Here is a 22,418-nt window from a genome sequence, read left to right as displayed (position 1 = left end):
TGTGGTGGTGAAGGGGGAATAACATAGGGGGAAAGATTAGTATAAGGGAAAGAGCCACATTAGTGATCTTCGTTTTTAAAAATCACCCCTGGAGCCTTTTTTAAGAAGAAAAATACCTTGATATGGCATTCCCAAATGGTTCTGAGTACCATAAATGTATCTTACTGACAGATCTGCCATCTCCTGCTAGATGTCTTCAATGATGATTTGGTCATGACTGTCCTTAAGCTTACCAAGAAGGGCATGAGCCCAGCTTCTACACCTCCCAGGTAAAACATCTGTTCATAACTCAAAATAGTCTCCCCACCACCATTCTTATAGTTTTCACTCTGTTTTTTCATGGGTAGACAAATGCCAACCTTCTATCAGCACAGACAAATAAGGCAGAGAGTCCCTCCAAAAAACAACAACTAAACTCAATCATTTGAACTTAACTGGGAAACCTAAGGTATTAAAAACCATCTGGAGACTTTAAGGGCACTATTAACCCGGTCCCCTGACTAATGTAGGTTTTCCTTGGGAGATGAGGGCAGCAATTTTACACAACACTTTTTTTCCAAAGGTATGGTGTATGACCTAGAAACTGTTCTTATGTGGAAGACATGTATTAACTAGTCTCCATTGCAAAAATGTGGTGATTTCCATCTTAAAGGTTTTAATAACAGATGTTCACGAGTTTAAGGAAAACACCACATATCAGTAGCCACAGATAACTGTGAAGAGTTTGCCATTTGAAGTGACCTACTTGGGGGAACTACTGAGAGGAATGGCTGATTCGTTGTTTATGAGTACCCTATGGGCAGTTCTCCTATGATAATGAGGGTCATTGAATTAGAAAAGGTGGCATAAAATTAGTCCCTGACTTTAGCTGAATTGATCAATGACACCACCGTTGATTCTGGAAGGCATTCAAGTCAACTTCAACTTACTGGCCAGGGTTGTATGAGATGGTAAAATTGCCCTAGACATCTACCTTGTGGACTACAGCAATTGTTAATGCATCCCATGCTATCTGGATTAATGCCTTAGAACAAGTACAACGATCAATACAGAAATGAAAGAAGAAAGCCATCTGGCTTTCTAAAGTAGACATTGATGGTTGATGTAATTTGTTCTGCTAGTGGGGGCTGAGTCCCAGGAGGTTGGCCTCATTCTGTAGTTTGGAGTCCTGTTGATAATAATCTTAATTAAATGCTGTATGATGAAAATCGAATAGATTTGTTTCTAGCCTCTGGCATTCAGATTAATCAGAGTTTCAGACTGATTGAAATTCTCATGGCAAAATGTACCAAAAGCCAAGATGTTGTAGAAATGAGAGGTGGACATAGTCAGTAGGCAGTTCTCTGTGGGTCTATTATAGTTGTAGGCTTCTTGTGACCAGAGGCACTATTTGCCTTTGTTTTGGAAAAACCTTTAATGTTGTTTGTATATCGAACAAAAGGTTATCCATTTGACAACCTTGGACTATAGAGACAGTGTCTTCTTCCAGAGCAAAGGACAAGTTTATTTACAATTTTGGAAGATAGAGATAGCGTATCCCTTCCAGAACAAAGGAATAGGCATGCATAGTGCCCATTATAAAATATTTGGATTTTCTATACTCAGGGCTCCTTTCCTATAACACAATCCATTAACATGAGCAGCTGTTATCCAGTCCTCTTCATGTGACCCTGTGGGAACTAGGGCTCAAGGAAATGACAACTATGCTGATGTTCTGGCGACTACTCTTATTCTGAGTAGTAAACTGTCCTTTGTCTCTGACCTAGGGGTCTTTTGACTTTCTTTAGCAGTTGTAAAAGTGTGGCAAACTAACTCGTTAACCCGCAATTACATAACATCTCAGACTTCACAGTTCTTGACACATTCCTCTGAACATCCCTTAAGGTGTATACTGAGTTTATAAGATTGAAAAAGAATGACTACTGTTCACATCACCAGAACCCCTACCAAAAACCCCTACCATCAAAAGCTTTACCAAAGAAACAACCCATAATATGTCTCCCCATGTTTTAATGAAATCAAGCCTCAGTAACAGCTGCGAATTCTCAATTCTATTACAAGCAAACAAAAAGCCCTCTAATAATCGGAAAATGAAACACTATCCTTTGTATGTATTACCTATTCTTCCGTAGCCACTATCAATTACTAAGATCAAGTATTGCTTAAGGTTTGAGGCAGTGGGATAGGTAAGGCCTGAACATCCGTATGTAAAATTGTTTGTTTCTTTCCAAATTAGTCCATGTATGGTTTAACAGTAACTTCAAACTTCCTGGAGTACATTATTGAAATATAATTATGTGATGCCAGTGCTTAAGATAATGTTTAACTATAAAGAAAATAAAAGAGGAATGTCTACCTACCCAATAGATTAATGCTATTTTGAAATTTGGGGAGAAACTTAGTTTTCAGAAGAAAGGGAGAACTTTTCCAAGGGACAGTTCAGAGGAGCTGAACCACAAGAGGGAGAAGTTCATTCAGAGAAATTATTTGAACAAAATCCACAAATACTGTTAAGTCAGGGATTAGGTGGCACAGGAAAACAGAAACAAAAACAGTTCTCACCTAAGGAGGCCAAAGGTCATGCAGGCTGTAATTGAGAGTCAATTTTATTTGAAATAAACTTCATAGGAGCCAAAACTTCATGTGATCCTTCACAAATGTAACTGTTTACTGATCATGTCCATGGTTTGTATATCTTAAATTTTTTAGTGTTTTGGGCTCTTTAATTCACAATGATAGAATGAAAACAACATGGACTTGAAGTCATGTACATCTAAGTTTGAATCCTGGTTCCAGCACTTAAGAGCTGTTTTGTTGCAAAATTTACTTTACCTATTCTGTCAACTCTAAAAGGCACAGTTATTGCATTAATTATAAGTAATATATGTAATCAATACAATTTCTGTTACAGAAAGGAAATTAAAGAAAATATTGATATCTATTATCACCATAAACACGCAATGGAGGAGATGGTTGTTGAACCGAAGTATTCTGACTCTAAGTCTGGGTTGCTTTTCACTTAAGGGACATAATGGAAGGCAACATAGGTGTGGTCATAGCTACAGTTTTGGAGCATTATTTATGATTGGGACAAGGAAAAAAGAAGCTGAAAAGAAATTCAGGGTAAGTTTTTAGAAGCTTCAAAATGCCAAGCTAAGAAATTTTGACTTGGATTGTACACCAATGAATTATTTGCAGAATGGAATGGCATATTGAAAAAAAAATAAAGAATATATATACATATATATATGTATATGTATATATATATGTATATATATGTATATATATGGTCTATATTAAAAGAATATATATATATACACTCTAGTAGTAATATGTGAAGCAAAGGTGAAAACAGAGAAACAGAGAAACTGGAGGTGAGAAAGGTTAGAAAATTGTTGCAATAACACAGCAACTTCCAAAATTTTCAGCCCAGATAAGCAAATTTTGGAAGCTTTTGCTACATACCGTGTTTTCCTGAAAATAAAACCTAACCGGAAATTAAGCCCTAGCATGATTTTTCAGGATGACATCCCCTGAACATAAGCCCAATGCATCTTTTGGAGCAAAAATTATATAAGACCCGGTCTTATTTTCGGGAGAACATGGTACTACATTTTCATTTTTGAGGATAAACAAAGGAGATTGTTAGAAATTCTGACACGTTCTGTAGTTAAAGTAGCATAATAAATCATCTATTTGAATAATACTGGATACCTTTTCTATATTTGTATTAATATATAAAGATAACCCTAGATAATCCTAGCCTTAAACTATTAATATAGTATATATAGTTTTCCTTCATATAAATATATATATATATATATTTTTTTTTAATTATGCTTTTTTCCCCAGAAAATTTCACATTTCTAAGTCTTTTAGCTTTAGACAGCCTGACAGTGTTTTTACAAGTATATATTACATATACACTATTCAACGCTGGTCAAATGTCTATCCACCTATGATTTGCTCTTCTCTTTTTAAAATTAGAGTTCCTTAGCCAAGTATCTATCATGCCATTTCAGTTTCTTTAGGTATCTTCTCCTGCATAGGTTCTTTTTTTTCATCTAGTCTTCAACACCTGAAGGTACAACTAAGCTCTAATATCTTTATAAGTTTGGATGTACATTTCGATATCTTTCTTTTAATTTGTTTGAAATTGCTGTTTTTAAATTCTAAATACAGTGTCTGACAATGTTCACTATTTTCTTCCTAAGTTATTACAATTTATAAAATAAGCTAATCATACTCCTCCCAGGTTTTAACTTTATCAGGCAGCTTTGCCTTACTGAGAAAAATTAAATTCTCACATTTGCCAGTACTGTCATTACTCTCTGGGAGATGAAATAATTAAAAAAAGCAAGTAAGAAAAAAAGAGGCCAAATGTGACCTTTGGTGTCATAGCACAGAATAAATGCTATTGTGTGTAGTCAATATTTTTATGGTTATGAAAATGAAGAAAACTGGAGCCGTTTTATGAAAACCTCACAAAACATTTTCCAATAACATAGTCTTTATGCTGTTTTAATTTTCTTTAAAATACTCTAAACAGGTAGGAAAAATACCATATGCTATCCTTGCATAATTTGGAAAGAAAATTTATGTAGAAAAGAACAAAATAAATGTAAACAATGGTAACACATTCAGAAAACATTCCTTATAGTTTTACAGAAAGCAACATTAGATCCGTTGGGAAGCAGATTTCGAAAAGCAATAAAAATGTGCTTATTTTTTTTTTTTTTGCTTTATGTTTTTATATCTAAAGATTTTGTTGGCCTTTTTTTCCTTTAGAATTTGGTCGAAATATCCAGGGAGATATTAGATGTGTTAATAATTATTAAAAGTAACAATGTCATAACACTGAAAGTATTTTAAGAATAAATATGCAATTACAGATCCTGCTGAGAATATGCATCCTTCAAAAGTTTTAAGAGAAGATTATTCAATAACAAGAAAATGAGCATGAACTTTTATTAACTTCAAATAGGTTCATAACATCATTTTAAAAAAAGGGCAACAAATGAAATTTGCCAAGATGTCTCTTTTTACCTTGTGCCAGAACTAAGGAGGTATTTTTCCCAGTGAAACACCACTCATTAAAAGTCTAGCTATAAATATTGACCTTAACTATGTAATAGAAATGTGAAATTTGAAATATTTTTATAAATTAATTTAAATAAGCCATTAAAGCATAAATTGGATGATCATTAGAGACACAAAAAAGGAGGTGTAAAATTAATGTATATGTTGAGTTATTGGCACTTTTGAGGAACTTTAAGAATTCATGTTTCATAAAGTCATATTTAAATATTTAATTTTCTTCTCAAAATTATGTCCACGCTGCAAACCTACATTTGTCTTGTCTTATTTCCTTGGAATTAATAAGCTAAATGTGACCAAAAGGAACAGTGGGAATGCAAATGAAGTGCAGCTCCTTTAGTTGTGACCCATTTTCATTTTGTCCCAAGATACACTTATCTCAAAGTAAATCGGTGCCATTTTCAGCTGGTAATACATGATAAGTATGAAAATGAGGCTATCTTTGACATTTAACATCAAATTTATATTGCTCTCAGTATCTATATGCCCAGTAAAAAGAGGAAGTGGTGAGCTGCTGCTTCAGCTCTGTGACCTGAATGTATCAAACTTCTATTTTCCCCCTCTGTAAATCAGGAATACGAGTATGATATACATAACTAAATGTTTCAACCAGCCTGGCAGTGAGTACATTACTCGTCGGCAATGAGGGAGAAACTCCCTCAGAAAACAATATCGTTTCAAGTTGTTTTTTTGTCAATTCAGTTAAATTGACCAATTTATCTCAGAGGGGATGTATTAACTGAATTAGCCTCCAGAGAGTTTGCTTTAATTGGTGTGGGTTGGGACCCTGGCGTTTTTATTTTAAAAGCTCTCCAATTGATTGTAATGTGCAGCCGGGGATGAAGACCACTGGGTTAAACGAAACCCTCAGGATATGACTGTATTTCTCAGAGGCTGACTGCTTGGTGACTTCCCCCAGCTCTGTGTTACTATCAATTTCGTCTTTAGTTCCATCCTAATGCGTCATAGAACTGCTGGATTTCTTCCCCTCCTCAGATGACCTCACCTAATTTACAGAAAAATAGTAGGGAAGGAACAAGTGTACCATTTGAGAATAATGCCTTCTGTTTCCCGCCAAAGGAGATGGTATATTAGCTCCTATCCGAGCAAGGACATCCCTTCTATTTTGAACCCCAAGCCCTTCATGTCCTGATCTGTATCTTCCAACTGACCCATACCCCACTGTCTCAGATGGACCTTTGTCCTTGCTTTTAAACCTGTCATGTCTTAAAAACAATCTGAACCCAATTGCATACTCCTCTCTGTCTATCAACCTAGCTCTGGCCTTTGCTTCGTAGTCAAGCTTCTGCTTTTCTCTTTAAGCCCCAATTTTCTCACCTCTTTGATCCTCAACTATGGCCATGTGGCATTTACATCAACAGTTACAATGAAAATGATTTTACCAAAGTCACCGGAGACCTCTCGGTTGCTGAATTCAATGAGTTCTTATTTTTTCAACCACTATGCAGCATTTAATGATGTCGACCACATCTCATTTATAAAATTTCTCCTCCCTGTGGTGTTATAACACTGTTCTCTTGTACTATCCATCTCTGTTTCCTGCTGCTCCTTTTTTAGTCTCCTTCACAGGCTCAACTTCCTCTTCTTATCTGTTACATGGAAACTCTGCCTTAAGTCTTGCCTCTTTCCATTGGTGCTCCATTTTCTATAACATTGCACCCTGATATATTTATATTTGCTCATATAGTTCTACCTGGTGTCCCCCTCATATCCACCATCATTCTCATTAGGCCTAGCTACAATGTCTTCAAGATTCAGCTCAGGTTCTTTCTCCTGTAGGAAGTCTTCTCTGGTGAGCCCTAGGACATTCACCTTCTATATAGCTCTAGCATGGAGTTTATGGTAAAGTATTATTGTATTTTAACTTTGGGATCTCCTTTTGCCCGCCACCCCCAATCAGTGAGAGTAAATTAATTGTAGGTATGAATTTTGTCTTAGTTATCTGTTATCCCTAGCATCTAGCACAGTGTCTGACTAGCACACAATCAGCACTCAATAAATACTTGCTCGATGTATTACATTAATATGGCATCCTATTTTCTAAAAAAGCCAAAAAGCAATAACCTCTCCTTCTTTATGTATCCAATATATAACCCAATATTTATCTTGGCATTGACATATAAGACCATTCACAGTAAGATCCATCTGTCTGACCAAACTGAAGCTATCTCTCAATTTTTCCCATCCTCCATATGTTCATGCTCTTCCACAATTCATTCACCAGTGTCTCGTTCTCTTTCTAATACGATCTCTTTCATGACCCTGCAGTTTTATGTATGGTTTTCTCTGTTTTCAATATATGTCCATCTCTCATGCCTATGTCTGGCTGTCTGGCTCTCCTTCTTAAATCTCTATTCATTCATTTTAATGAACATTTTTGGACTCTTCTAGGTTGAGTGGTTGTTTTATCCTCTTCAAATCAAAAGCACTGTGTTCATTTATCTGCAATATATCCTATTGTGATGTACTGTAATGCATACATTTCTGTTGCATTTTGCCCACTAAAGTAGATCACTGATTTTCGTGAGAAAAATAAAATTTCTTGCTCATCGTTTTCTCCCTTTAGCTAATAAATAATTAGCACTCAAATGTCAATGATGTTGAATAAGTAAATCATTTCCAAAATAAAGGAATTTGTCGTAATACTCAACTCAGAGATAAAGTGACTAAGCAACATTTTCAATACCAATGACATTTATTTCCCAAAGGCTATTATTATTTCTGCCTTCTCCCCTTCCTTTGTTTTGAATAGTCCTTATGAGTCAACTATTGTCTGTGTAACCACACCTCTTATGCTTTTGTGATGTTTTGGGGTAGTTTTACTTTGACTGTACTGTGTTTTCCATAAGACTGTAAATTCCTCAAGGGCATGATCTGTTCAATTCTATTCTGTGTTGCTTACAGTGTGTCTAGCATGGTGGGAAATAAAACTTTCATTCATTCAGGTATTTATGAGCATGTCTGGAATGTGCTGGGCATTGCTAGTTGTTGGAAATGTTAATGCTTTACACCTGTATCCACAAAAATTATTGTAAAACTAGCTAAACAGTAGAATACAATCTATACCTTAAAAAAAAAGGTGTATCAAAATGTGATAAATTCTGTATGTTCATATTATGGGTAAAAATCCATGATTTTTAAAATTTCAAATAAATTCAATATAAATATTAAAAATATCCCCTTTCTCAGCAACCTTGTCTGTTCATATTTTGCTTATGCCTTTTGTTTCCTATTTGGTGTCCATGTCTCTCCCTGGTTTTGTACATTTTTCATATCACACTGTATCTTTCTCTTTGCATCATAAAATTCTGTATTTAGCATACATATACAAAGTATCAGACATTCCAGAAATCACACTGATCATTTTATTTACAAACTCGCCTGCCCAGAGGTAGTTATCCTGCTATTTTAAAACAAAAGTGAGTTTGCAATGTGGAGAAGCTAAATATGGGAATGGAGTTCTCACTCCACTATTTTTACTTATCTCATCTTCTTGTGGGATCAGAATTAGTTGAAAGGCTATTCAGTCATCATTGATTTTCCAGGTGCCTTTTGCTAAATATCACATCCTCTCATCAAACACAGGAAATAAGGCTTTCTACATTATAGGAGAATTTTGAGTAATCGCACAGATTTACTACAAACACAAAAAAGTCATTGCATTTTAAGAATTATTTGAAATTCCCTTTCAAATGGGTAGTTTCTACTGCAGATTTTGAATTGCCTGTACTGATTTAATTAGTTTTCCATTTTTTTCATCCTTTCATCCTTTCATAAAGATAACATATTTCAGTCTCTCTCTCCCCCACCATCTTTGGCTATCTAGTTCAACTAAAACATCCATTGTTTATTTGGTTATTATTTTTATTTCCTTAGTTATTTGTACTTTAGTAATGACATGTTTCAGTTTATCCTATGAAATTTCAAATCCTCAGGCATTTTAAATTATATATGCTAAGAACTAAAAAGTTGTTTCCTGTTTATTTTTTTCTCCCAACTCTCCTAGGATTGTTATTGATTGATTATAAAAATTAAAATATTTATTTGTCATTTAAAAATTCAAAAGTATAATTGTTAGCACATAGCAAAATTAAAAATCATGTTATAATCAACTTTATCTTTTTAGGGATACACTGCTTGAAATCAACATATTATAGGGGTACATTTAACAATAGGAAATGTTTGAACACATGTAATCATTTACCTTAAAATGAAATCACATTTTTAATAGTGAATGAGGTATGAAAGATCCACAGAATCTAAATTAAAGCAGTATGATGATTGATAACCTCAATGTTGGCTCTAAATAAAAACAACATTTTTGCCTGTTTTTAAATTACTACTCAAAGCAGGGAAATTGAGGACTACAATACTGTGTTAATATAATAGTTTACCAAAGATAAATACTGGGTCTACAAAAGAAAGAAGTACACTGCTATATACTGAATATTTGTGTCCCCACTCCCCCCAAAAAATTATATGTTGAATCCTAATGCCCAATGTGATGTGATTAAGAATAAGGCTTTTGGGAAGTGATTAGATGATGAGGGTACAGCTTTCATGAACAGGTTTGGTGCCCTTATAAAAGAAATCCAGTTTCATTCTTTTGCACGTGGCTTTCCAATTCTGCCAGCACCATTTATTGAAAAGGCTGCCTTTTCTTCATTGTATGTTTTTGGCTTCTTTGTTGAAAATTATCTGTCCATATTTATGTGGGTTTATTTCTGGGTTTTCGATTCTATTCCATTTGTCTGTGTGTCTGTTTTTCTGCCAATACCATACTGTTTTGATTATCGTAGCCCTGTAGTACAAGCTGAAGTCATGGAGTGTGATACCTCCAGTATTGTTCTTTTTTCTTAAGATTGCTTTGGCTATTTGGGGTCTTTTGTGGTTCCAAACAAATATGATGATTTTGTAGTTGTATTTCTTTTAAAAATGCTGTTGGGATTAAATCTGTATATTGCTTTGGGTAATATGGCCACTTTAACTATGTTGATTCTTCCCATCCATGAACATGGAATGACTTTCCATTTCTTTGTGTCTTCTTCAATTTGTTTAAAAAATATCTTATAGTTTTCAGCATATAGGTCTTTCACATCCTTGGTTAAGTTTATTCCTAGGTATTTTATTCTTTTTGTTGCAATTGAAAAAGAAATTGTGTTTTTTAGTTTAGTTTTGTTTTTTTGTTTTTAATTTCTTTTTCTGAGGTTTCATTGTTAATATATAGGAATGCAAAGGAATTTTGTACATTGATTTTGTAGTTGGCAACTTTACTGTATTTGTTTACTGTTTCTCATAGCTTTTGGTGGAGTTTTTAGGATTTTATATATATAGCACCATGTCATCTGCAAAGAGTGACAATTTAACTTCTTCATTCCCAATTTGGACGCCTTTTATTTCTTTCTCTTGCCTGATTGCTCTGACTAGGACTTCCAACACTATATTGAAAAGCAAAGGTGATAAGGAACAACCCTGTCATGTTCCTGAACATAGAGCAAAGGGCTTCAGTTTTTCACCATTAATTATGATACTAGCTGAGGGCTTGTCATATATGGCCTTTATTATGTTGAGGTATATTTCCTTCTACACCCATTTTATTAAGTATTTTTATCATAAATGGGTGTTATGTCTTGTCAAATGCTTTTTCTGCATCTATTGATATAATCATATGATTTTTTTGTTCTTTATTTTGGTGTGTCATATTGATCTGTCACCATGTACCAAAATTAATTCAAAATGGATTCAAGACCTAAACATAAGACCTGAAACAATAAACTGCATAGAACAAAACATAGGTACTAAACTTATGGACCTTGGGTTCAGAATCCATTTTATGAATTTGACCTCAAAGGCAAGGGAAGTAAAAACTAGAATAAATCAATGAGATTCTATTAAAATAGAAAACTTCTGTGCAGCAAAAGAAACCATCGAGAAAATAAAGAGGTAACAAACTGAATGGGAGAAGATTTTTGCAAAAAACACCTCCTATAAGAGACTGACATCCAAAATATATAAGAAACTCATACCACTCAACAACAACAACAAACGAACCAAAAAATAATCCAATTAAAAATGGGCAGAGAATCTGAACAGACATTTCTCCAAAGAAGACATATCAATAGCCAACAGACAAGAAAAATATTCAACATCACTAATCATCAGAGAAATGCAAATAAAAAAACACAATGATATATCCTCTTACCCCAGTTAGAACAGCTGTCATCAACAAGACAAATAATAACAAGTGTTGGAGAGGCTATGGGGAAAAAGGAACCCTCACGCACTATTAGTAAGATTGTAGGTTGGTGCAGCTGCTATGGAAGGCAGTGTGGATGTTCCTCAAAAAATTAAGAATAGAATTACCGTATGACCCAGCAATCTCTCTCCTAAATATCTACCCAAAAATGTGAAAACATTTATGTGTAAAGATATATGTGCTTTGATATTTATTGCAGCCTTATTTACGGTGTCCAAGACGTGGAAACCAGCAGTGTTCTTGTATAGATGACTGGATAAAGAAGCTGTGGTATATATATACAATGGAATACTATTCTGCTATAAGAAAAGATGAAATAGTGCCATTTGTGACAACATTGATGGATCTTGAGATTACTATGCTGAGCAAAATAGAAAAAGTTGAGAAACATGATTTCACTGATATGTGGTATACAAAACTGAAAACAACAAAAGAACAAGACAAACAAATGACGAAACAAAAACTTTTAGACACAGACCTTAGTTTAGTGGTTACCAGAGGGTAAAGGGGCTGGGGGGTGGGAGATGTTGGTAAGGGGGATCAAATATATGGTGATGGAAGGAGAACTGACTCTGGGTCGTGAACACACAACATGATATACAGATGATGTATTACAGAATTGTACACCTGAAATATATGTAACTTGACTAACAATTGTCACCCCAATAAACTTTAATTAAAAAAAAGAGAGATCCAAGATATATCCCTTGCCCCTTCCACTATGTGATATCATAGTTTAAAGTTTTCAGTAAGGAAGCCAGTCCTGACCAGACATCATCTTCGACTTTGCAGCCTCCAGAATGTGGAAATAAATATTTATTGTTTAAAAGCCACTCAGTTATGGTATTTTTGTTATAGCTTCCAGAACAGACTAAGATAAACATTGAACTAAAAATAACCTTAACATGTTCCAAAATCCAGAAAATCAGTAATTTTACTAGCAGGGATCTGGCACGATTGGCATGTAGTTCTATAAATGGACGTTTGTCTCATTATCATTTTGTACAGTTTCTGAAAGTATTAATATAGTTTTAATAAGTAAATATTTTTAGGTTACAAAACTGACTACCCATCTCTATATACTTGAAACACAAAAATTCCGAATTTGAAAAAAAATGAAAGGCTGGGTATTTAGTATTATTAGTGTCACGTTTTCCAACTGTTGAAAGTGTTCATTGTTAATTTGTTTATATTTATAAATAAATCACATTGTATTTATTTCAGTAGTATGCATATGACATCTTGAAATGTATTTGTTCCATGAATCTTTAATAACGTGTTTGATTTTCTCCCCCCCAAAACACACACACACACACACACACACACACACACAAATTTAGAATTTATAATAGGAAGAAGTCTCTAGCAATGAACTTGCACACATACCTTCATAAATTTACAAGATAGCAAATTGAAGCCCAGAGAAGGGTAAGCAGATGAGCAGGGTCATATCCCCAGGAAATGTGAGTTGGAAATGACACTTCTCACTTGTATCTGTGCAGATTTCCCTTCTACTGTATACGAAACAAAATCATTTATTTGCTATTTGCACATTTTTCCTAATAATTTGTGAGGTAACTAAGATGTGTGGAATGTATTTCTGAACAATTCAACATTGGAAGGGTACCACTGAACTGCAAAACTTCTAATTGTTTTGAATTTTAAATGATTTACATAAATGTATCACTGTTCATATCCAAAAAATAACATGTAAACGCCATCATATAATTAAAATGCAGAGGTTACCAAAAAATGTATACACATATTAAAAAAATAAAAAAACTATTAAAATTGTAATACTCAATATATACTCATACAAAAGATGAATACAAGTCATGCGTATACCTTTTTTTTTTTGTCACCCCGGTATGTTCATCATTAGAGTGCAGTAAAATTAATTTTCTTGTCAAAATTACATAACAAATTTCAAACTTGTTTTTCCAAAAAAAAAAAAAAAACATCAAGAAACATGGATGTATGATAAATATCCATATCTAGACCATCTGTCTATTGTCTTCACCATATGTCATTCTATTAATTGCTAATATCATCCTTATTATGCATCACCTCATCTGTAACATTATTCCATGAAACTGAGAAGGCATCAATAACAACTACAAAAAAACCCTGCTGTATGTGTTTCTAGTTGATAAATTTCAGCAGGTTCTGCTTTGCTCTTGGGCAAAATTTTCTAATTGCTTTTGCATAACAGGAGACTTTCTATCAGGGCAACTTTCTTTCATTGCAACCAGCACGTTACTGTCTTCTTAAATTGCTTTTTATAAATAATTAAGTGTCCCCAAAATACTTAATCAAAATGTTTATTTAGCAACTATCATGTGAACAAAAACATGGGCATATTGGTCACTGGGCTAAATATTATGAAGAAGAAGAAAATATGAGTAGGAATTTATATGTGAAAGAATTTGGCAAACTATGACCCGTAAATCCATTAATAAATACTGTTTAAGGAAGATCATAGCTCTTAGGTTTGGCTAGTAATTATCTAACATATAAACTGTACAACCTTTTTTCACTTTGTATATGAAGAAAGAATTTTAACCTCATTATGATCTTTCAGTTTAATCAAACTCAATACCTGGATAGACCACACTGGTAACTGTCCTTTTCTTGGCAACAGATGAAACAGATCCACTGAAAACTCAATCATTTTAGAAGTGCTGATTATTTTGTTCCTTCTGAGATGATTATGGTTGAAGGAGCAAATCTATGGCCCATGAAATGATGAGGAAGCAGTGGCAAAAAGAATAGAATTCAGTGTTAAATTTTGTGGTAAAAAGAGTAAATGTGAAGTAATGTGAAACAAAGGTGGGGGGAAATAAAGGATTATTGAAGACATCAGGAAATAATTTTTGGAGGAGGTGAAATTATATATATTAAATTATATATATATATATATATATATATATATATAATTATTTTAATTAAATATATATATATATATAATTAAATATTTATATATTATATATATATGATATAATATAATATAATATATATATAAATAAATGAGGATGGTGATTTTGTTTAGTATTCACCTACTGGGATAATTTTGGTATAGATAAAGAAACAACTGGATGGACACAAATCCTGGGTGATTTTTGGAATCAGATGAGTTAACAATTATTATCAGCAGCAGTACCATCACAACCTCTAGCACTTCTATCAATTGTTTGTGTTTAGCCCATATATTACGTACTTTTATATTAGGTATAATGCCACTCTCACATAAATTCTTAAAACCCTATGAAGTAGATAACTGTCTATTTACTTATTAATATGCTGATTAATTTACTTTGGATTCCACAAATATTAATGAACATTAGTAGGTATGTCAGACTAAATACTATATGGGACATACAATATGTAAGGTTTCTTATTATTTTGTATTGGTTAACAAGACATACACACAAAAGTAGGTAATATATAATAACGTTTTATCTACAAGAGATGTACAATCTTCTGTAAAATTCAAATGAGTAAGATAATTGGTGATTGATTAAATAAAGTATGCAAAAGGTGACTCCCAGGGACTTCCAGTAAAGATGGCAGGGTAGGTAAATGCTGTGCTCACCTCCTCCCACAACCACATCAAAATTACAACTAAATTATAGAACAACCACTCTTGAGAAGCACCTGAAGTCCAGTTAAACAGAACTATAACTAAGGATGCAAAGAAGCCACATTGAGACTGGAAAGAGGGGCAGAGAAATGAAACGGGCTGTTTTCACACCCATGTGTGGTGGTTAAAATTTGAGAGGGATATCTCAGCTGTGGAGTCCCCACTGAGGAGTGAGGGGCCCAGCTCCACATGGGGCTCCCCAGCCTGGAGCAGTAGTGCTGGAAACAGAAGTCATCATAACAGCTGGCTGTGAAAAACAGCAGGGACTCAGTCAGGTGAGAAAAAGGTCTGTTATAGAACCAAGTGCCTTCTTAAAGGGTCCTAGTACAGACTCATTCACTTATAAAAACTTGCCCTAAGGTTCAGTGAAGGGACATAAGATCAAAAAGTGATAGGGACATATGGCAAGGAACCGAATTGTCTGGCTTCAGGGCAAGGGTGGGAGGGGCAGTTCTCTCTGGGACTAAAGTGAAGGCAGGTACTTTCATTGTTGACACCACGGCCCCCAACCCAGACCACAGGTGCTGGCGCCAATTCTGAGTCTCCATCAAACTGGAAAACACAGTGCTTGCCCCACCCTGGTGATTATCTGAGACCCTGTCCTACCTGAATATTGCAGCAGGTCTGATCCTTTTTCAGAAGCTAATTCACACAAGCTGATTGCCTGAGCCCACACTACAGCATGGCCTGGACCTCTTGCTAAGCGGCCACCAGCCTGACAGTAGGGACAGTAAACCTCAGTTCACAGCATTAGCACTGCCAGGCACTTCCACTCCCAGCACAGGCAGCTACCAATGTCAGTTCACTTTGTAGCTCCTACCAGGTGAGGTGTCCCTGACCTTGGTCTGCACTGAAACCCCTCATAAGAGGCCCTAGAACAAACACACCTGGTGGTAGGCTTCACACCACATCAGAGCACCACCAATTAGGGCCACAAATAACACACCCAAAAGGTGGACTCAGCAGGTATCAAGCCTGACTAAAGTGAATCTCGCACCATGGAATCACTCCCCCAAAAACAACTTTCTCTTTGTAGTCATAACCACTACTCAGAGCCAGTCAGACTGAGGGTCAATCCCACCCACTGACATGACAACAGCAATCAAGGTTCAACTATAACAGGAGAGTATTTACAACCCACACAAGGGCCACACCTGGAGTGCATGGCTCAGGTGAACAGGGAGACCATGCCACTGGTTCCCTCAGGACACCTACTAAAGAAAGCTGCTGTGTTAAAACTGGGGAATGTAGCAGATCTACTTAATGCATAGAAACAAATACAGGAAGGCAGCTAAAATGAGAATACAATGTAATATGTCCCGAAGGAAAGAACAGAACAAAATTTCACATAAAGAACTAAACAAAAAGGAGGGAAGAAATCTACCTGATGAAGAGTTCAAAACACCAGCTATAAGGATGTTCAGTGAACTTAAGGGAAGAATAGATGAACTCAGTGAGAACTTCAACAAACACATAGAAAACATAAAAATATAATAAAATAATAACCAGTCAAAAATGAATAATGCATTAACTGAAATGAAGAATACATTAGCTGGAATGAATAATAGATTACTTGTATCAGAGGATCAACTCAGTGCTTTGGGAGACAAGGTGGTGGAAAACGCCCCATCAGAACAGTAAAAAGAAAAATGAATAAAAACAAATATAATAAGGATAGATTAAGGGACCTCTGCCACAACATCAAGAATAACAACATTCATATCATAGGGGTACAAGAAGGAGAAGAGAGAGAGGAAGGGATTGAAAACCTATTTGAAGAAATAATGACTGAAAACTTCCGTAACCTGAAAAAAATAGACAGACAAGTCCAGAAAGTACAGAGAGTCCCAAAGAAGAAGAACCCAAAGAGGCCTTCACCAAGACATATCATAATTAAAATGCCAATGGTTAAAGACGAAGGAAAAATCTTAAAAGCAACAAGAAAAAAGCAATCAGTTACCAAGGGAGCTCCCATAAGACTGTCAGCTGATTTCTCAACAGAAACTTTGCAGGCCAGAAGAGACTAGCATGCAATTTACAAAGTAATGAAAGACAAGGACCTACAACCAAGATTACTCTACCGAGCAAGGCTGTCATTGACAATCTAAGGAGAGATAAAGTGCTTTCCAGACAAGAAAAGCTGAAGGAATTCATCATCACCAAACAAGTATTAAAGAAATGTTAAAGGGATATCTTTAAGAAGAAGAAGAACAAAAGTAAATGAATGAATAAATGAATAAATAAATAAATAATATGAATAAGAAAATATTGCAAAGAAAAATAACTCTCACATAATAAAAACAGTGGATCAACCAACAGAAAAACTGATACAAAGGCTGAAAGGCAAAAGTTGGAAAATCATGTGTAATTACAATGGTAAATTAAGTGATACACACAAACACACACACCCAAAAGAAGTAAAAAAAAAATAAGAGAAAAATATAAACATGGAGGAGGTGAGTAAAAATGACAGTGATTTTAGAATGTTTTCAAACTTAAACTGCCCATCAGCTTGGTATATAGATGAAGCACACGGTAACCGCAAACTAAAAATCTACAAGAGATATCCAAGAAATAAAGAAGAAGCAGAAAGTAATCAACATACAAAAACAGAGCAAGAGAATAAGAACAGAGAACTACAAAAACAATCAGAAATCAATAAAATAGCAGTAACTACATACCTATCAATAATTACTTTAAATGTAAATGGATTAAATATTCCAATCAAAAACTGAATGGATAAAGAAAAGATGATATATATATATATATATATATATATATAAGACTGGATGTTAATTTCCTGAACTCATCCTAGAAAACGTGCAACATACCTCACGGATGACTATCACTATGGTCACCTTTGAAGTACTCCCCTTGGGAAGCTATGCTCCAAAGCCAGCACCTAGTCCACCCTTCAAAGCAATTTTAGAACTCTTTTTCTGAAATGGCCATCAGAGCTGTTGTTGTATTGCCCTTGATGTCCTGAATGTCATCAAAATGTCTTCCTTTCAATATTTCCTTTATCTTTAGATAAAGAAAGAAGTCATTGGGGGCCAGATCAGGTGAGTAGAGAGGTGTTCCAATACAGTCATTTGTTTACTGGCTAAAAATTCCCTCACAGACAGTGCTGTGTGAACTGGTGCATTGTCATAATGCAAGAGCCATGAATTGTTGGTGAAAAGTTCAGGTCGTCTAACTTTTCCACACAGCCTTTCAGCACTTCCAAATAGTACACTTGGTTAACTGTGTCCATTTGATACAAATTCATGATGAATAACCCCTCTGATATAAAAAAAAAAAAAAAAAAGGTTAGCCACATCTTTGCAACAAGTCTGCAAACTTTCAGACTTCATATATATGATAGAATATTACTCAACCATGAAAAAGAATGAATCTTATCATTTGAAACAACAGAGATGGACCCAGAGGGTATCATGCTAAGTGAAATAAGTCAGGCAGAGAAAGACAAACACCATATGATTTCACTTATATGTAGAATCTGAAAAACAAAATAAATGAAAAAACAACAGAAACAAACTCATGAATACAGAGAACAAAATGATGGTTGCAAGATGGGAGCAGATGGAGGAGTTGGTGAAAAACTGATGGGATTGGGAAGTACAATTAGACAGTTACAAAACAGTCATGGAGATGTAAAGTACAGCTTAAGGAATATGGTCAATAATATTGTAATAACTATATATGGTGTTAGGTGCATGAAAAACCTATTGGAGCAATCACTTTGTAGTTTATATAAATGTCTAACCATTATTCTGTACACCTGAAACTAACATAAAATTGAATGTCAAAAATAAGCCTAATTTTAGCCCAGCTTCCAGTATTTTTGTATTTCTTTTGCCTTCTTTTCCAATCCTCCCCAAATCATCCCTCCCATTACTTCCATAAGTGCTTCGTGCCCTTGTGCCTTAAGAGACAAAACATTTGGAACCTTCCAAATACATATTGATTCAAAATTAGTCAAAAATGTTAGTCAAATCAATCAATATTAACTCTCTTAAACGTTTCTGAGTTAATAAATTATCAATTCTCAAACAAATTCTGTTTCTTTGAGCATATGAATGTCTAAAACACACGTTCTATGGACCATTCAAATGGATAAGTCTTATTTGCATAAGCTCCAGCTTTTGGGTATCTATTGCATTTTCAACAAAGAAATAATGTTCCCATAACTGTAAATTGGCAAATATCTCATATACATATGCATTTTATGGAATGAAAATTATTGTCTGAGTTTGCGTAAAATCCATTAATAGTGATTTCTGAATCACTCTTTTCTTTTAATTCACAATTTGCTGTTTGTCTGAACTTTCAGTCCCTTTAAAATCACCATTTCTTGACTGCTCAACCATGCAATACATAGACAGAAGCTATATTAATAACCTCTCAAAGGTGCAGTGCACTGATACTGCTATTTATGCTGCTGTCTGGAAAAAAGCATATTTATTCTGTCCAAGCACCCATGAGACATGAAACTATTCTTTGTTCAGACTCACAGTAGATAGTCATTTCAAAACTTCAATTACTATTTCAGCATGTTCCTCCATTCCCGTTTCCAGAACCACAGCCAGTGATTTCTAATAGCAAAATGTACTTTATGAACCATACACACATGTGCCTTGCATAAAATGAGCAAATAAAACTATGCATAAATGATTAATATCTGCAGAAAAATATAGAATTCAGATGAAATAATATTAGTATATGCAAATTGTATATATCCCAGCTAATGACTGAATGAATAATAAAAAAATGTATATGCATTTCATCCATCTTGGAATCAAAGAAAAATAATCATACATTAATACTCAACAAATATTTCTTCAGATTTAAGTCAACAACAGCTGTTCTTTGTGGTATAGGATTTATGAAAAATAAAATCATGGCACCTTATTTCTGCCTTTGAACAATTTACAATCATAATAAATATGATGTATTCTTTTTATTGAAATGAGAGTCCTGAATAAAAAAAAGATGGTTTATAGTCTCAATCTTACTTTATGTGGACCTTAAATTCCATGATCTGGCTATAACTTCTCTTCTTGTGTGAAATTTTCTTTCCGCATTAACATTCATCTCTTTTTCTTGAATCTATATTTTATTTTCCCTTTTTTTTTTGCCAATGGAAAATACACACCTCTAATGTATGTAAAACTGAAGCAGGATACTTGAATCACACCATTTTCAAAACATGATTTTCTCTATATTGTCCCTTATAACTATAATTTGTTTTGAGTGAAAGACACCATAAAAAAAATCAACCTTATACAATTTACTGTTATATTCTTTGTTTGGATACTAATAAAAGTAACTTCCACAATATTTATCACCCAGTATCCACTTTACAATGCACGATGCAAGATATTTTAGATCTCAAATCCAGGAGAAAAGTTTGTTTTTGCTGTGCATTATTATATTTGTATTTTATACCTGATGGTTTCCATGTACATCGATCAGGTTTTCCTATTTGTTTGGCAGCTGTCATATTTAAGTCTAACGTATGAATTATTCTTAAAAGTTGTTTACCGACTTGTCCGTAACTTTTTGGGTCATGTAACCATTTTACCAAATGTTCTCATTATCCCCATTTCATTACTTATTTTTAATGCTCTTGCACTATATCTCATTTTGTAAGCCTTTGAAAATGAGAAGGGTAATGGATAAGCGTTTACGCGTGACAGGAAAGTCTTACTTGAACCTGAGAAAGTCTTACTTGAACCTTCTTATTCTGGGTTGCTACTGCCAGGTGAGTGGAATATACCTGTTGCTTCCATTTCATCATTTTCTACTTCCTCCTTAATGCTCTGAAATCAGTCTTCTTTCTCCATTCTATGGATAATCTTACCAAGGACTTTGCCATTTTCCAGGTATTTTAGCTTGGGAAAGTGACTGGATCTCTCGGTGACTTATAATCCTCATTTCTAAAATGGAGATGAAAATGCCTCCATCGGTTTGTGTGGAGGATTAAATTAGACAGAGTACGTGCAGTGGTTAGCACAATGTCTGGCACATTGTTAAGTACCTCAAAAATGATGCCGATGTAGGCAGCGTTGCAGTAACAGCAAATACTCTCCCATACAACTCTATTTTTTCAGTTTCTTCTAACCGCATGAGATTTTTCTGGACTCACAGACTTGAACATTCATCTTTGACCCTATCTTGTCGCTTTCTCCTTCATACCCAACCAGTTGTCAAATATTATGTCTTTTTCCCTTTACAGTAGCTCTCACATCTGTCCCTTCTCTATTCTTCAAATATCACCCTCATTCTGTCTGTAAGTAATCTCCAGGTTATGGTGAATCAGTGAAAATATTCTCTGAAAGAGAGGGAGAGCTAGCAGAATTTTGAGGACTAAGACACTGAAATATACAGAGATGCCCTTACTACAAATAACAGTAATAAACAAAGCAGTGAAGAATGCCAGTGGGCTAGGCTGAGGTGTTCACATTCAAACACTGCTTAATAAAGTTTAGAGAAAAAGAGGCCTTATTAAATCCAATAGAAATATGTAATTCATGGAAAGCTGGTGGGAGTAATACTTATCTGCAGTTACTAGTAATATGAAAGCCAAAGCACTCACTGATTTATCTTAGTTTAAATTAACTAAGTTATAACATGTGTTCCACATCTACTGCCACCAACATCACTGTTATTGGACATACAAGCAATTAAAATGGCAAATCATACAAGCGAAGGTAGAATTACGGTTAAAAAAAATTCCTACCATCCATATCAATGTTTATACAGGGTAATTTGCGATTTAAAAAAAAAGTGCCAACTAAGTTACCAGTGTCTTGTATTATATATTTTATGATCTAATCTATTGCTATGTGATTATTACATTGGGAATTCCTTAGGAGCCTAATACAGTGGTTCACATATTACAGATTTTCAATAACTGTTGATAAATACATGAGCTACATATTTCCTTAAAGACGGCATTACACCTCAAATATTTAATTAAAATTTGTATTCAATAGAACAAATTTCAAACAATTAAAATGTGTTCAGAGAGTAATATTATTTCAAAGACGTTTTCTTACCTTTACATACAGGCCTGTGATCACTCCAAGCAGCAAAGACTTCAGCTATCCGCTGACAGGTGATGCTCTTAGCACCTTGTAAGACATAATCTTCATCACAAGAAAACTGCACAGTTGATCCAAGGCTAAAATTGAACAAAGGATTAAAACACAGGATTAGAAACACATAGCATAATGATTAGGCTCCTCTTCTACGGGCAATAGCTAACAGGTCAAAAATGTTCCCTTGTGACAAAAAGTATTTTTCTACTGGGAAAACAAAATATGAAAAAAAAAATGACTTGTACAAATGTATACTAAAAGTCATAAACAGATGAATCTGCTGTAAATGAATAACATGCAG

The 22,418-nt window shown here is 34.4% G+C and overlaps 1 protein-coding gene across 5 annotated transcripts in view; it reads right to left on the bottom strand.

Moving 5' to 3' along the window:
* CSMD3 (CUB and Sushi multiple domains 3) overlaps positions 1-22,418 on the bottom strand; it is a 1,140,077-nt gene that overhangs the window by 600,955 nt on the left and 516,704 nt on the right. For all 5 annotated transcript variants that reach the window (XM_081069899.1, XM_081069900.1, XM_081069901.1 and 2 more), the window contains one exon: positions 22,076-22,200. In XM_081069899.1, coding sequence (XP_080926025.1) covers positions 22,076-22,200 — 125 coding nt within the window. The remainder of the gene's footprint in view (positions 1-22,075; positions 22,201-22,418) is intronic.

This window comes from Rhinolophus hipposideros (genome assembly GCF_964194185.1).
Source record: "Rhinolophus hipposideros genome assembly, chromosome: 13".
In the NCBI taxonomy this organism is placed as follows: domain Eukaryota; kingdom Metazoa; phylum Chordata; class Mammalia; order Chiroptera; family Rhinolophidae; genus Rhinolophus; species Rhinolophus hipposideros.
Note: the sequence above shows the minus strand (reverse complement) of the source record. Positions and strands in the feature narration are given on the sequence as shown.